Source organism: Jatropha curcas, chromosome 9 (genome assembly GCF_041381405.1).
Source record: "Jatropha curcas cultivar XTBG-Jc1 chromosome 9, XTBG_Jcur_1.0, whole genome shotgun sequence".
NCBI classification, from domain to species: Eukaryota; Viridiplantae; Streptophyta; class Magnoliopsida; order Malpighiales; family Euphorbiaceae; genus Jatropha; species Jatropha curcas.
In genome coordinates this window covers 4859559-4874201 of record NC_143159.1, presented here as the reverse complement: position 1 = coordinate 4874201, position 14643 = coordinate 4859559, and the positions used below count along the sequence as shown (strand labels likewise).

Here is a 14643-nt window from a genome sequence, read left to right as displayed (position 1 = left end):
TCCCAAAGTTATTTCATGTTAGACTTGGAGGAAAAAGCTTTCAACTTGAAAGGATTTTTCCCAAAACACAAACCAATGGGGTCCTCCAGCCATCATACAACTAAACAATGATTGTAAATATTTTATATACCAAAACCCCAAGTCAACACTCTCCATACTTTTTACACTTATATTTGACTATTTATATAAATATATATGCCCATATTGTTGGTTTTTTAATTTTGACAATATATACATCTATTTGGACTTCAGAATTATTGGTTTTGGTTATGCACACTTTGACTTCAAATTTTGTATTCAAGCCTTTAGCTAATTTCTAGTACAACATTTTCACCTAACAATCAAAAATTTAAATTGGATTAAGTAATTTTGGTTGTTTAGATCAATTTGCCCTGTTTAATGGAGAAAATATTTGCCACATTGGATTTATATGTATTCCTTATATACCTAGCTAATAATTAATGGTCATTTAAAAAAATTGGTACACTATTATTATTTTTTTTCCTTTTTTCTAGTGAAAAAAATAATTATACTTATTTGCGTCTAGAAGCGTGTAAACGGGTCAGTTCGGTTCAAAACTGAACCAAATAGATAAGTAAATAAATCCACACCGAACTTTAAAAATCAAAACGAATTCAAGTCAAAATAGTTGTCAGAATAAAATCAGACCAATTGATTCAATCGGTTTGAGCATTTCTCCTATCAATTTAGTTTAAGCCTGACCTTTTAAGCTTCTTGAAATCAAATTACATTGAACCAAAGAAAACTTCAATTTACCCATTTAAATAGAAAATCAAACTTCCTTACATAAGAAAAGAGTCAAATCGAATGAGTTTGATTAGTTTAACTCGAAATATGCTCAACTAAATCTTGAAAAGAACATGTTTTATTAAAATGAGTAAAAAATTATCGTTATTTTTAACTACGAGGTGGAATAAGAAAATGTTATGTTGGTAGCAAAGGAGGTGGCATCTTAACATGTCAGCCCATATATAGAAAGAACTGATTGTGATATTAGGTTTTGGTTGTTAGCATACACAAAGTAAGTTGTAAGATTGGCAATTGGCCTCTCTTCTCCCCCAACCACTCTCTTACTTACATATCTTAACATGTCTTCTGATTCTTTCTTTTCCTCTGCAAATACACTCTAACGATGTACCATCCCAATAATTGTCTTCTTAAGAAATTTGTAATTCATTTTCATCTTTTCTTTTTATCAAGTTTAAATAGCTATATAATCAGATTAAAGGGCCAACTGAAAGTCTCCTTTCTTTATACGTAGGTTTAAGTGATCTTTTGTGCTTTTATGATTATAATTTTGATAATGCCATACATTTTTTTAGGATTTTAACTTTTTAAAACTGAAATGCTGATTAATACATCATTAGTGCAATTTTCCAAATAAAATTTTCATATTTTTAAACTATAAAATAAGTATCTAATCGATCTAGTTCTATTAGTTGGAGCGTTGAATATTGTTTTTACGTGTTAAAAGTGTTTAATAATACAATTTTACAAATTAAAATGTTTTAGTATACACCAAAATTATCGGCAGTTTCAAAGGCAATCTAAAAAAAAAAACAGTAATAATTTTTTAAACCCCCTTTTTTTATGGTGAGTCATATTCCTCTTCAACATATTGTTAGGCATTAGAATAGGAATTAAGAACCTCTCCCAAGTAAATTTTTTCCAACATAAAAACCTGAATCACAATCATAATTCTACATTGATTTCTACATTATTTTTCCTGAATTAAAATCAAGATTTGACTCGGTAAACCAATAATTGTAGAGAGAACACACCACGTTTTTTATTATTTATTATTACTAGTATTATTAGCTGATCAGATTACAATCGTTAATTCTTCCAAACTCAGTCTTGGTCCATAAACAGGTAGTAGCTCAAACTAGGTCAAAAGACAGCATATGTATGCAGAAACAATGCCTCTGTAAATATAATTTTCAAGACTAAAAAGAAACCCCATGGCTCACTTTTCTTCCATCGTCAGAGAAAATTAAATAAAGAGCTTCATCTAACTCTTTGAACAGTATCAGAAAAATCCAAGTAGATTAAAGAAATTAGGTGAACAAGAATTGAGCTATTGTTGTGTTGATGTGGAATATATAGGAGTAAGAGACAAGCTTGCAGCAAAAACATCACAACACCATTAGCTGTAATGTCAGTCCATTTATTATTCTTCCGTTTTCTTTCTTTCTTTCTTTCTTTCTTAAGAGACAGAGCCCACATGTCCCTCAAACGGAACAGAAAAAAAGCAAATTTCTTGAGCTAACATAACATGAGACCGAACTTTAGATCGTTTTTCCGACAGCTTCAATTCAGATGCTCTCTTGTTTTAACTTCTTCCCTTTCTCCAACATTTTCTTGTCTATCCACTTTCCTCCGTGCAAGAATTTCTCTCTTTCTTTGAGTTTTCATCAGCTATATTATTTATCTTTGATTCTTGACCGGATTAAGTAGAGAAAAAGAATTCAAGAATTATATTCAAAAAGAAAAAGAAACGCTTGTAAAAGGAGAATTTTAATTTTCTTTTATTTTTTTATTTTTTTGCTTACATGTGCAATTACTATATGATAATCACAAGGTCTGCAAATCTGCATAATACTGCAAAAAAACTGGCAAAACACTGTGCCACTGTACTACTGGCTACGTTAATAACCTCATCAGAAATTTTGTTTTTTACTAATTTACCAGTGTTAGTACACACACTGAGCTAGCAATTTAGCAAATCCTAAGATTATTGTATTATCATATCTAAAGAACTACCAAGACCGAGAAGAAGACTGCTGCAAGAAACAAAACAAGTTGTAAAGAAAGAAAAACAAATAAAAAAAGATAAAAAAGAAATAAAACAATTCTACATAGAAGAAAGGAGAGAAATTAATGGCGGACGAGGTATATGAAGAAGCAGAAGAGAGTGGCAAATTTGAGCCGTACTCTCTTTCCTAAGGACACATTTTTGTCGACATGCCCGTCTTCGGTGGTTTTTTGGGGTTTTTATATATAATTCGGAATCAGCAGCTTTGGCTTCATGAAGTAAAATGGAGGTTGAAAGAAATTAATATGAGAGAGAATCGAAAGGAAAGAAAGAAACGAGTAAAGTTAAATAAGAGCGGTGAGATGGAAAGAAAGAAGGAGAAGTTGACAGTTGTGAGCAAACACGAAAAAAATGCAGCTTTGCATGTTATACACGTTCTGATGATTCAATACTAAGAATTCAATTCTAATTCTCTTTTCTTTTCTTTTATTTTCTCTCTCGATTATGATGATGATGATGATGTTTCATTTTTCATCAGCTTCTCATTATATATACATATATATATATATATATATATATATTTATATATATATATATATATATATATATATATTACAGACTTGCAGTAACTTGGCTATTTCTTGCTTCTTCAACCTGTTTATTGTGAAACTAAAGAGTAAAGACTGTTTTATTTGACTGGAAATGTAAAAGCTAGCTGGTGAAGTTGCAGAGTTATTGCAGCTCCATATAATTTTTCCAGCGCTTAACTAATGGGTTCTTTTTTTTTTTCTTCTTCTTCTTGAAATGAAAGAAAGAAACAAGAATTAGAAGATGCTGATTTGAGGAGCAAAATGGTCCATCAGCAACAATGTATTCAAGAAATAAAAGGGTCATCATCATCACCATCACCATCTTCTTCACCATCCATCCTACAATATTCAAGAAAGAAAAAAAAAAGAAAAAACTAAAGAAGAAAACAAATTAAATTGAAAGGAAAAAGAAAAAGAACCAAGAAAAGGAAAAAAAAAAAGTAAGAACCCTAGTCACGTTACTACACCTAAACAAATTGTCAATCACAAACTTTTTGCCATTTTTGATCCTTTCTTGATATATATCATCAACTGCACTAAGCAATGGTGATAATATCTTTATGTCTCTTCCTCGCTCTCATTTTCTCCTTTGGCATTTGGCTCTATAAGTAGCTAATTTGATTGCTTGAAGATGATAAAGAAATGGTTTTTTTTCAAGTTGAGTTTTCTAAAAATTAGGGTTTCTTACCAAGAGTGTGTTTGTTATTATGCATCCACACCTTGAGCACATGCCTTTTCACTCCATTTTCTCCACAAAACTGCTCCACAGCAACCTCATCGTGTTTTTGGATCCTCCAACCAAGCCTTTCTGCAAAATCCAACATCTTATCTTTCTGTTCTTGTGTAAACTTCGTACGAAACCTCTTCTTTGAACCACCGCTGACTCCGCCGCCTCCACCCCCACTACTACTAGGATTCGATACATCCTCTTCCTCTCTACTATACCCACCACCAACAACATCACCTCCTGCTCCACCACCAGATGCTGCTGGTAGAGCTAAAGGCCTATGCTGCGTTGGCGGCGTCAGGTGTAAATAACCTGCAGGTGGCGGAGCACGATAGAAAGGAGAGAATTGGGGGTAGTGTTGCTGGTGGTGGTGATATATTCCTTCTCCGCCACCGTCAGTCTCCTTGCGGTGGAAATTTCGGTGGCAGTTACACGCAGCACATTTAAGTGCATCTAAAGTACCTTTTTCTCCCGCCGCCATGAATTCTCCACAACCATCCACCGCATGTCCGCCGATATTGACGGCGTGGTTTTTCAAACACTCTCTATATCTAACTGAGCTGCCGGATTTTCTTGTGTTTGTTGCTGTTGCAATTGTTGAGGCACCTTCTCCTCCTCCTCCTCCTCCTTCCCCAGCGCCGCCGGTACCTGGACCCATTTTTGGCCGAGCTGAGTTGCTAATAGCGTCATAACCAGCAGGCACCGGCATGCCCATTTCTTCTTCTTGATCTTCGTGCTCATCATCAAAATCCATTCTTTCTCTTTCTTTTCCCCTCTTTCTATCTCGCTATCTCTCTCTGTTGTCTTCTTGCTCTCTCTTTCTTGATAGAGGAAGATCTACATGGCCGGTTTATTTAGCAGATCCACCACAATAAGCAAATGGTAACCGTGATAAGCCTTGTATTTATATGGGATTAATATGTCATAAAAAATTTTTTAAAAAAAATTAAAAATTAGCTCATAAGAGAAGATAAGAGTTTAAGGAGAGTGTGGCCATTAATCCTCGACCTGCAAAAAAAAGGTGTCTTACTCGAAAGCCTTTCATATGTTTTTTTTTCTTTTTCTCTCTTTCTTTGCCTTAAAAAAAAATTATTAAATTACATTTTTTAAAAATTTAAAAAAAAAAAAAAAAAAAGAGAGAGAAAGAAAATAATGGTAGAAATGTTATGTAGTAATTAAGGAATTGGGGTGATGGTGGCGTGCACTGTTGTCTGGTTCTTTTTCCATATTTGTTGACAGTTAGTGCAGTAAAAAGTAAAAGTGGAAATGTAGAAATTCACCCAAACATATGCAAAGGAAAAGAGAGATAAAAATAGCAGAGAGGTAGCGTGTAGGTAGTGTCAAGAAAAGTGACGTAAGAGTGATAGAGAAAGGTGGTGTTTGGGAACATGGGACAAGATTATCTTTGGCACTTCCCCAATTTATAGTTATAATCAATAATCAATTTATGTTTAATCCAATTTATAATTATTTTTTTCTCACAAAATATTTCCAATTTATGGTAGGGGTTCTCATTTTCACTCCTCCTAAGTTATACATTGAGCTGTTTTTAAATCTCATCTACCCATTTGCAATGAATTAAATTATCTTACTTAAAAAAAAAAAGACACAATGCTAAGTTAATTTCCTGCATTGGTAGCAGTTTTAAGGCCATTACCATTTGACAGTAATTTGTGTAGTGATTTGTTTTTCATGGATTCATTATTGAATGGTGGATGGTGGAACCAATAATTGAAATTAGTGTCCAGCGTTAGGCACCAGGCCAAGACATCGTTACCGGTAATTTAATTCAAATAAAGTCTAAATTACCTCTTCAACTTGTAATTTAAACAAATGAAGTTGGCGGCCCAAAGAGAAATATATAAGCGTTCGAGAAGCAGAAAAACAGAGTGGAGACGATGGAGATAGAGGAGGAGAAGAATAACATTATAAAACTATAGGATAGGACACGGATTTAAATCAGAAAAAATTAATTTTGTGGGCATTAATTGCAGCGTGACGTTCATCTCCGACTATATGTGACCCTCTTTCCTTCACCGCCTACATTTATACATTTCTTTTCTGGATCTTCTTATTTATTATTTTTATACTTCATATATACGCTGCTCTTTTTTTTTTTTTTTTTTGGAAATTTTAATGATAATAAAAAATATATTATGCTTCCTTAATTTGTTTTCCGTAAATTATATGGATATTTTACATTGAAACTCAATTTCAATATTGAGCGAAAAGAAAATTACAGTAAGTATATGAAATCATTATTGCTTTGAGTTTGGTCATTCTGACAAAATAATTTTAGATTCCTTTATCTTCGTAGATTAAAACTTTCCACCTATGAAAACTTTGGAGCAGTGAAGACTGAGGAGCCTAGCCTCCGAATTTCTTTTTTTTAAGAATACTTGTAAATTACGTGAAGGTGATAAGTTCATATTTATAGAATTTGGGAAGCGTTATTACATGCAGTATCTTCCTTATTTTTACCTGGAGGCTGTTTCTACAGCTCAAATCAACGGTTCCCAGTCAAGTGACTTTACTGTTACAATTTTTTTTTTTTAAATATTTGGGAGAAGTATTAGAAATTTAGATTTATGATTATGTTGTACATGTACTTATTATTATGTTATGCATTACTGCAAAAATTAACTTCTAACTAATATAATATTTTATTCCTCTAAATTTAATTTCTAATAACATTATTATATAAAAATAAAGATTTTACTTTAATTTTTTTATCCTGTACATGTAGAATTTGGGTTTCGATCTGGTAGATATGTAAGGTTTTTTTTTTTTTTTTTTTTCAAGTTATAAATTCAGCTAACAACAATATAAAAAAAAAAAAAAACATTAATTACCCTAAATTTATACTGTTAGAATTTGATTTTTGAAAGATGAATAGTGGGTCAGATCAATTGAAGCATAAAGTGTAGTTAAGTGAATTTTATTTGTAAAATTAAGAGTTTAAAATTTAGAATGGTCATTGTTGAAAAAAAAAAAGAACTGTCATTGTTAGTATTTCTGTATAAATGTAGAGACGTATAAATAAAAATAAATAAATAAACAACAAATAATGTGGTGAATCATAATTCTTTTTTCTGAAAGGTGGTGACTCATAATTCAGTTCTATAATATCTTTTTTTTTTTTTTTTAGTGGGATAATTAAGTTGCAGTATTGGGAAATTAGGGCCCAAAACCCCATAGGCCAGAAGTGAACAAAGGATTGAAACAAGAAAATAGCTGGAAGAGAGAGCACATATCTTGTAAATGATTGGGGGACTCTTGTTTCATTTTTGCAGAATATATGGAGAAGAAGAAGATGGAGAGGTTTACACCTTGGGACTTGGACAGCCTTGAAACACTCCCAACAACAAAAATAATAATAATAATAATACAATAATTAAAATATAAACAAATACACTTGCTGACATTGTAAAATTATGTAATGAGTATATTTTCCATTTCCATTGTTGTGAGTAATAATACTAAGCACAAAAGCAAGAACCAGAGAGAAAGAGAAGAGAGGCCGTCATGTGATGGCCATGGAAAGGTAAAGGCAATCCAGGTATGTCTGACTCGACGGGGTGCCCCCGTACTGGTGTCACTGTCATGTCAGCTGGCGGGAAACCAACCACCCTCCGTTTTCCTTTCTTCTGAAATTGTGTGTTACAGTGTACCTGCAAGAAGAAGAGAGGTGGGTTACGACTCACGACTGGTAGTGGTTAGGTACTAGCTAGCCTAAAGAAAAGGCCACGTGTGGTGTGACTTGTGAGTCTTGCTTTTCCGTTCCGTTGTTTAATATTTTTAACCGTTTTTGAATAACGGAGATTCTTTTCTTTATTTCTTGTGATTACGAGAGGGAGAGAGAGGGGACAAAGATGGTGACAAGACGGAGAAAAGGAGTGGGAGTGTGGGGAGGGCTCTGTCTCTGGCCCTTTGATCTTGATTTCCATTTCCATGCTTTTTGGCAGCCTTTTTTTTTTTTTTTTTTTTTCTATTTAATTCTTCATATAATATGATTATTATTTATATAAAGAAAGAATGAAATGAGCTTTGCATCCTAATTATCACACACAAACATCAACATGTAAATTGTTGATCCATCAATCTTCTTTGGTGGGTCCTTCACCAACCAATCCCCACTTAAAAGCTCTCATGGCCCATCCTAGTTTTGGATCCTTATGTCGCGTTACTATCACTTCACTAATAGTCCAATTCCCTCTATCATGTCCAATTCTAACCATACTCCCAAACCCAACCTTAATCTAACTTATTCTAGTATAATAATTGCATTAATACCTTAATCATGGAATCTTTGTCTTTATAATCTCCATTATTTTCACCCCTTTTGTAAAATTATTTATATTATTATGGCTTATTTTCATTAATGGTCCCTCAACTTAAGACATGATCATTTTATCGTTTCCAAATTTCAATTTATCATTTGAAACTGTCTAAAATTTAATTTTTTTTTAACACTAAACTCCCTCAAACTATAATATGGTATCCAACGTCACCGGAAAACTGACGTGGCAAGACTAAGTTCATGACCCGTAATTTTCCAATTCCATATCAATCTTTAAGGTCCAATATTTTCTCTCCTGCTCGTATGCTATTTTTGTCCGCCTTGCACATAGAGGTATTATAACGTAGCTGGGGAATTCGCTGTTTTGGCTACCACTGTATGGTACTCTATTGCTTCTTTTTCTGTAAAGTAGTCACTAGCCGAGCCACAAAAGATGACTTTTTGCCTAATAGCTGCATAAACACATATTAGACTTCTATTAACTCCTTCCTTCTCTGCTTCTCTGCGGTTTCTCTCTAAAAGAGAAAAACAGAGATTGAACTACGCAAAATCGGACTTATGAGTATTTGCTGAAAGAAGATTTTAGCTCTTATATATGTCAATTTTCTAAGAGCTTTTTACTTCCAGATTAGAAAAGTTGAAAATGCCCGTAAGTTGTTCTATGAATTGAGTAACTAACTCCATGAAAGAGTAAGCTCTCAGTTAGAGAGTTCACAAAATTTTACATTATTGGCACCCAAACCTTCATGAGGAGGAATAAACTGTAGCAAAACAAAATTCAAGCGTAAAAAATAGTTTATATTGTCTTTGCATATAAAAAAGCAATAGCATTCAGCAGATTTGAATTGGCATAAGAGAGATTCAATCTATTATGGGCTTTTGATTTAGATGTTTATGATCATTTATGGCACAAGACTGGAGCTCGGACATAAGAGAGAGATAATGATACGAAAAGCTAAAGAGTAGGCTTTTATACATGGAATAAAATATCTATTTTCTTTTAAATGATTATTGCCACATCAGCATTCCGGTGTCGTTCATCATCGGATTATGGCTAGAGGAAGTTCAGTATTATAAAATTGAAGTTGATGAAGTTTTAAGGGATAAACCCTAACTTTGCATCGAGAAATAGTGCAATATAATTAAAATTTTAATAGATTTAATTATATTATACACATTTCATTAGGGGGCCAACATGGAGAATTTTAAGGGGACTCTGGTCTCCAAGCTAAAAATTTTTTAAATTTCCCACATGAAAAGTTTTTGAAAAAAAAATTAATTTTAGTAAAATTATTTTTTTAACTCCATGACTATTTGGGCCGGGGACGGGTACAGCGTTTCATTACCGTTGATTAACTCTAGCGTTAGTATGTCTGTATTGTATAATAATCTCACTTCATCTCAATTATTAAAAACTGAGTCTTTGAAAAATATTAATGAAGACTTTGGTGGATTTAGCTTCAAAATAGGCTTTGTGTCAGAGATAGATGAGAAAATTTACAGTTTGCACATGATGGTTATGACTTTGTGACAACGTAAAAAAGTTTGTTCGGTGGGATTAGTTTTGGACCACATGTTCAAGTTACGGTTCCCTGTCCGAAAACTCGGCCCAACTTCTTCTATTCTGCATCACCCAAAAAATAATTATTTCCATAACAATTCAAATTATTTTTATTTTACATTTTTATCACTGATACACTCGATTTTTTCTTCTTCAATTCTCTAGTTGAGGATCTTATCTATCTGAATAAGCAAGTTGAAATTAATATTTATCGTTTAAACTTTTAATTAAGTTTATTGGTAAAATTACAATTGAAATATTGAAAATTAAAATTTTAATTGTTAAGTTGTCTGAAACTGTCAAGAACCAAAAGCTAACTCAATGATTGAATCAAACCTAGTAAGAAAAACCAGTTAAGATGTGAGATAGCCCAACTTTTTTGTACACCCAAGACTTTGCCTTGTCCTATATATTAAAACTCCAAATTACCGTTAACCTTAGATAGTAAACTCAAAATAAGAAACCTATTGTTCATTAGGAAGAAACTATACCTAGAGACTTGTAAGAACTTCATTATTTTTCTCTACATGTCCAAAAATAACATTAAGCCTTTGTTTGTACATGAGAGTTTTTTTTTTTTTTTTTTGAAAAAAATATTTACATAAAACTGTTTTCTCTTGTTTGTAAAGGAAAGAAAAACATTGAAAGAAGTAATATTTTATTTATTTTTCACTTAGAATTATATATTTTGTGCCTCTCCAATTAGAGAGAAAATATTGGAGGAAAGCATGATTTTATTTTATTTTTATTAAAATATTCAAATATCCAAATTACTAACAAATTAACCATTTATTAAGCAACAACTAAAGTCACATTTTACTTATTAAAAATAAATGAAGGCATGAATTTAATTCTCAATAATAATACTTTTTTTCTTTTAATATTTTGTCCTTTCTAAATATGGGATTAAAATTAATAATTCCCCTCTATTTTTCTTGAGTCTCCTTTGGAAGCAAAGGCTAAGGTTCATTTTTTTTTTATTATTATTAAATCGTCTAATATTCCAAGCATATTAGTCTGATTAATTCGAATTCACATCAAGTCTACAAAAAGAATAAATTACTCTCTCCCAAATGTTTAAAAAATCTATATACCCAGAACTCGAACTTAACACCTCTAATTAAAGGAAAAGAAATTCATATCATCCCATTTGTGTCTATAAGCTAAGACTTTATATATGCCAAGTAATTTGAAGGTAAAGTTTGAAGTGAGATGCTTTGCAGAGCCCAATATGGATTCAGCTCCCAATCTAAATGGATTGAAGAAACGTAGTAGGGTTTTGGGTTAGGGATTCGCAGGTTAAAGAATAGTACCCTATTCTTGGAGTTTCTTGTCTGCACATTTATTGTTATATGATTAAATAAGCCAGGTTTAGGGCAATAGCCTTTAGGAGAGGCTCAGTAGAAACAAATGCATAAAGTCTAATTTCAAGTTCCATCTGTTCAATAGGCACTAGCTGTTGACTGCAGCCAATGGCTACTGGCTGGAGCTCGACTTAAATGCATGTCCATTTTACTTCACGTGCAAATTAAAGCCCAATCTGCATCAACATGGGCTATGCATAGGTTCTGGATTCAGGAACCCAGTTTCAAAATTTATTGGTAACGTCTTTTTATGTCGGAATGATTTGTGAAAAGCTGAAATATTATTGTTATTTTCAGAATTTTAATTGATAGGATGAGAATGAATTAGAAAATTTACTTTCAAATAAAATTAATTTTTAATTTTTAATTTTACTAAGTGAGTTACGCAGGAATTATACATTAACATATTTAAAAAAGTTTTTGAAAGACAGTGACCCGTTAACTATAAACGTTCGTGTCTATCAGTAATCATAACATGCACAAAATGGAAGAAATGAGGCTTGATTTACTTATAGGTAATAAGGAATTTGGTGTATGTCGAAGAAAAAGCATCTAAAAAACTTCCATCAATTAAATGGCATGGCCCAGAAATAAGGTAACAAACAATCCATGAAAGCGTACAGCACGTGCTAAAGAAATGAAAGATCCATCATACATGGATGCAGATGAGTTAAAATCATTAATAAGAGAGCATATATGGTAGAACTGAATGTGACTTTGGTTCTAATTTTAGCAACCATGTATTTACTAACATCAACTGCTGTTGTTGAAAGAAGAAGAATCATTTTCAACGATGGCACCCAATAAACAAACGTCGGCCAACAAGATCTGCTTGTATTAAATGTTTTGGACTGCATGTGTACAACTGGATACTTATCTCTGTGTTGTGTTGTGTGGTCTTCAACTCTCCATAACGGTTCTCATTGACCACAATAACTTCTTAATTAACGTAATTAGATATCAAAACTTTACAAGTTTTTGTAGTCGTCTTTTATTTCCACAAGCATCATAGTTTGAGAAGTACAGTAGGGACTAATTATTAAGTCGTAAGAAGTTTCTGTTGTGAAAAATATTCTTCAAAGTTTCATTTAAATTATAGTAGAACCAAACAATTTAATTCACAAAAACTAGATTTAGTGTGATCCCCTTAAAGATGATCTGTTGTAAGTTGATGAATCCTCAAGATTCAATTAAATTTCAAAATTTCAAAATTCATCAACTGACAACATTCCATGTGACAGGAATACCAATGTTCACCATTTATGATATTACTGTTACTGCTACAAAATACTACAATTTTTAAATTGAGACTAACGGCTTCTCTTGCATTTCTCTTTCAGATTTCTCATCCAAACCTATAAACAGCTTTGCTATAGAGGCTTCAATTTCTCTTGAACCATTCTCTCTTTCCAGTTCAAAAACAAATCCTCTGCTTCTGCTACTAAGCTTTGGACTTTGCAATACTCCCATTGATCTTGACTTGCTTAGTTTTACCAGTGGCATTTTCACTGCCACTCCTTGTTTTCTTCTTAAATCAGAGCCGCTCATCTTTATCTCGCCAAATGATCCGATTGATTTTGATCTGATAACTCGCTCGCCCACTGATGACCCAGTCATTTCGTTTCCATACTCTACGCTCGTAACACTCGATACTTTCCTGTTTCTCCTACTTCCCATCCTAACTGTCTTGATGTTTGCATTAACCATCTCTTCATTTGTACTATCAACCACCGATTCTAACGTCCGCGATTCTTCAGCGCGTCCCACGCGCCTCCTCAAACGGTTCCATATGAGCGGCGCGTGAACTCTTTTGTTCACAACTTTCAATCCCTCCACTAGCTCTTCCATTCCCGGTCGCTTCTCCGCCGTGGATCTCACGCACCTGGCCGCTAAAATAGCCAGATTCTTTATCACTCCTGGATCGACAGGGGTACCGATTCGATGATCGCAAATCGGCAAGAAATCGCCGCGCTTTATCAACGGAACCGCCCAGTCGACGATTGACGGAGGGCTGTAGTTGACATCAATTGCATTTCTGCCGCTGATAATTTCCAATAATAAGATCCCGAAACTGAAGACGTCGCTCTTCGTGCTCAAATCGCCGGGAGCAAGATAGCCAGGGTCGAGGTATCCTAAAGTCCCCGCCGGCGGCGTGCATTTAACGCGGACATCCTCCACGTGTCCTCTTAACGCTAGCCCGAAATCACCTATCCTCGCTTTCCAGTTATCATCGATCAACACATTCGAGGATTTAATATCTCTATGAATCACCGGTGGATTGGAAGAGTGCAAAGCATGAATCGCCTTGGCTATTTGCAAAGCGAACCGAACACGTCTGGTCCAACCGGGCGGTCTAGAGCTACAATGTAAAAGACTGTATAAAGTACCATTTGGCATATACTCCACAACCAGTAGTTTCCGGTCTTTCGCGTCAACAGCGAAACCAATGAGATTAACAAGCCTTGTGTGTTGAACTCTGGAGAGAATCTCAATCTCGTTCTCTGCAGGAGTCATGCAAGTGGTGCAGTTACTGCCAGTACAGTTATTGTGATGACTAATTGAAGGATTTGGGTAGGTTTTCTTAACGGCGGCTATAAGCTTACCGTCGTCGAGAAAAGCTTTATAAACGGTGCCGTGGCTACCTTTACCGAGAAAACTTTCGGCAGAGAAGCCGTTGGTAGCTTGTACTAACTCCGGGTAAGTGAAGTCTCTGATTTTTATTGGTTTATTTTGTTTAGCTTTGGTAGCTTTATTTTTTCTTCTATTGCGATCCCAATTGTATGGATCGCAGGTGGCTATTGCAGACTCTGCATTACAAGAGAGATAACCCATAATTAAAATAATAAGAAGAAGAAGAAAGAAAGTATAGGGTTATTTGCAAGGGAGACGAAGATAGTGAGAGATAGATGGATTCAGAAGAAGGTGGAGGTGGAAGTTGGAAAGTAGAACGGCAAATGCCATTATTAGTAGAAAGAAGGTAGAGAAAGTCTAAAGGCGTGGGCTGTGTTTTACAGCTTTGAAGTTGAGAACCGAACGATGTGAAAATAATCAAAGCTTGAAAATTTTGAATGCTGCTGGTGTTTGTAAATATTTTAATGTTTTTCTCTTTCTTTTTACATGCAAAAGCGTGCGACTTTAGGTGGAATTTCTCGGGCTTGGCTTAAAGACGGTGGGGCCGGGCCAGGTATCTGTTTTCACTTTTACTTTTCTATTCCGGTCCATGAACTGGTTTTTTTTTTTTAAAAAAAAAAATTTAAAATATGCTAATTAAGTTATCATCTATTATTCAATTTTAGATGATAACTTAATAAGAATGTGGACTTTT

At 33.7% G+C, this 14643-nt stretch overlaps 2 protein-coding genes across 5 annotated transcripts; both read right to left on the bottom strand.

The window, feature by feature from the left end:
• Window positions 1-1785: 1785 nt before the first annotated feature.
• HB22 (homeobox protein 22) lies at window positions 1786-5122 on the bottom strand. 4 transcript variants are annotated; one of them, XM_012212566.4, is made up of 2 exons: window positions 4055-5121; window positions 1786-2460 (listed from the first exon to the last, which is right to left on the bottom strand). In XM_012212566.4, exons 1-2 carry the CDS (start codon window positions 4845-4847, stop codon window positions 2387-2389), a joined length of 867 nt encoding a protein of 288 aa, XP_012067956.1. In that variant the 5' UTR covers window positions 4848-5121; the 3' UTR covers window positions 1786-2386. The 4 variants fall into 4 exon arrangements, with proteins under 4 accessions (XP_012067956.1, XP_037494332.1, XP_012067955.1 ...); XM_037638404.2 differs by lacking the exon at window positions 1786-2460 and adding an exon at window positions 2523-2804 and having other exon boundaries at window positions 4055-5120; XM_012212565.4 differs by lacking the exon at window positions 1786-2460 and adding an exon at window positions 3434-3705 and having other exon boundaries at window positions 4055-5122.
• A 7357-nt stretch (window positions 5123-12479) lies between these two features.
• LOC105630677 (Protein kinase superfamily protein) lies at window positions 12480-14407 on the bottom strand. The gene has a single exon (XM_012212568.4). It carries the CDS (start codon window positions 14148-14150, stop codon window positions 12618-12620), a length of 1533 nt encoding a protein of 510 aa, XP_012067958.1. The 5' UTR covers window positions 14151-14407; the 3' UTR covers window positions 12480-12617.
• Window positions 14408-14643: the final 236 nt, after the last annotated feature.

Coding starts and splice junctions, on each gene's coding strand:
- HB22 (XM_012212565.4), bottom strand. CDS start 4,847: ATGGATTTTGATGATGAGCACGAAGATCAAGAAGAAGAAATGGGCATG. Junction 3,706..4,054: donor TAATAACAAACACACTCTTG/GTAAGAAACCCT, acceptor TGAATATTGTAG/GATGGATGGTGAAGAAGATG.
- LOC105630677 (XM_012212568.4), bottom strand. CDS start 14,150: ATGGGTTATCTCTCTTGTAATGCAGAGTCTGCAATAGCCACCTGCGAT.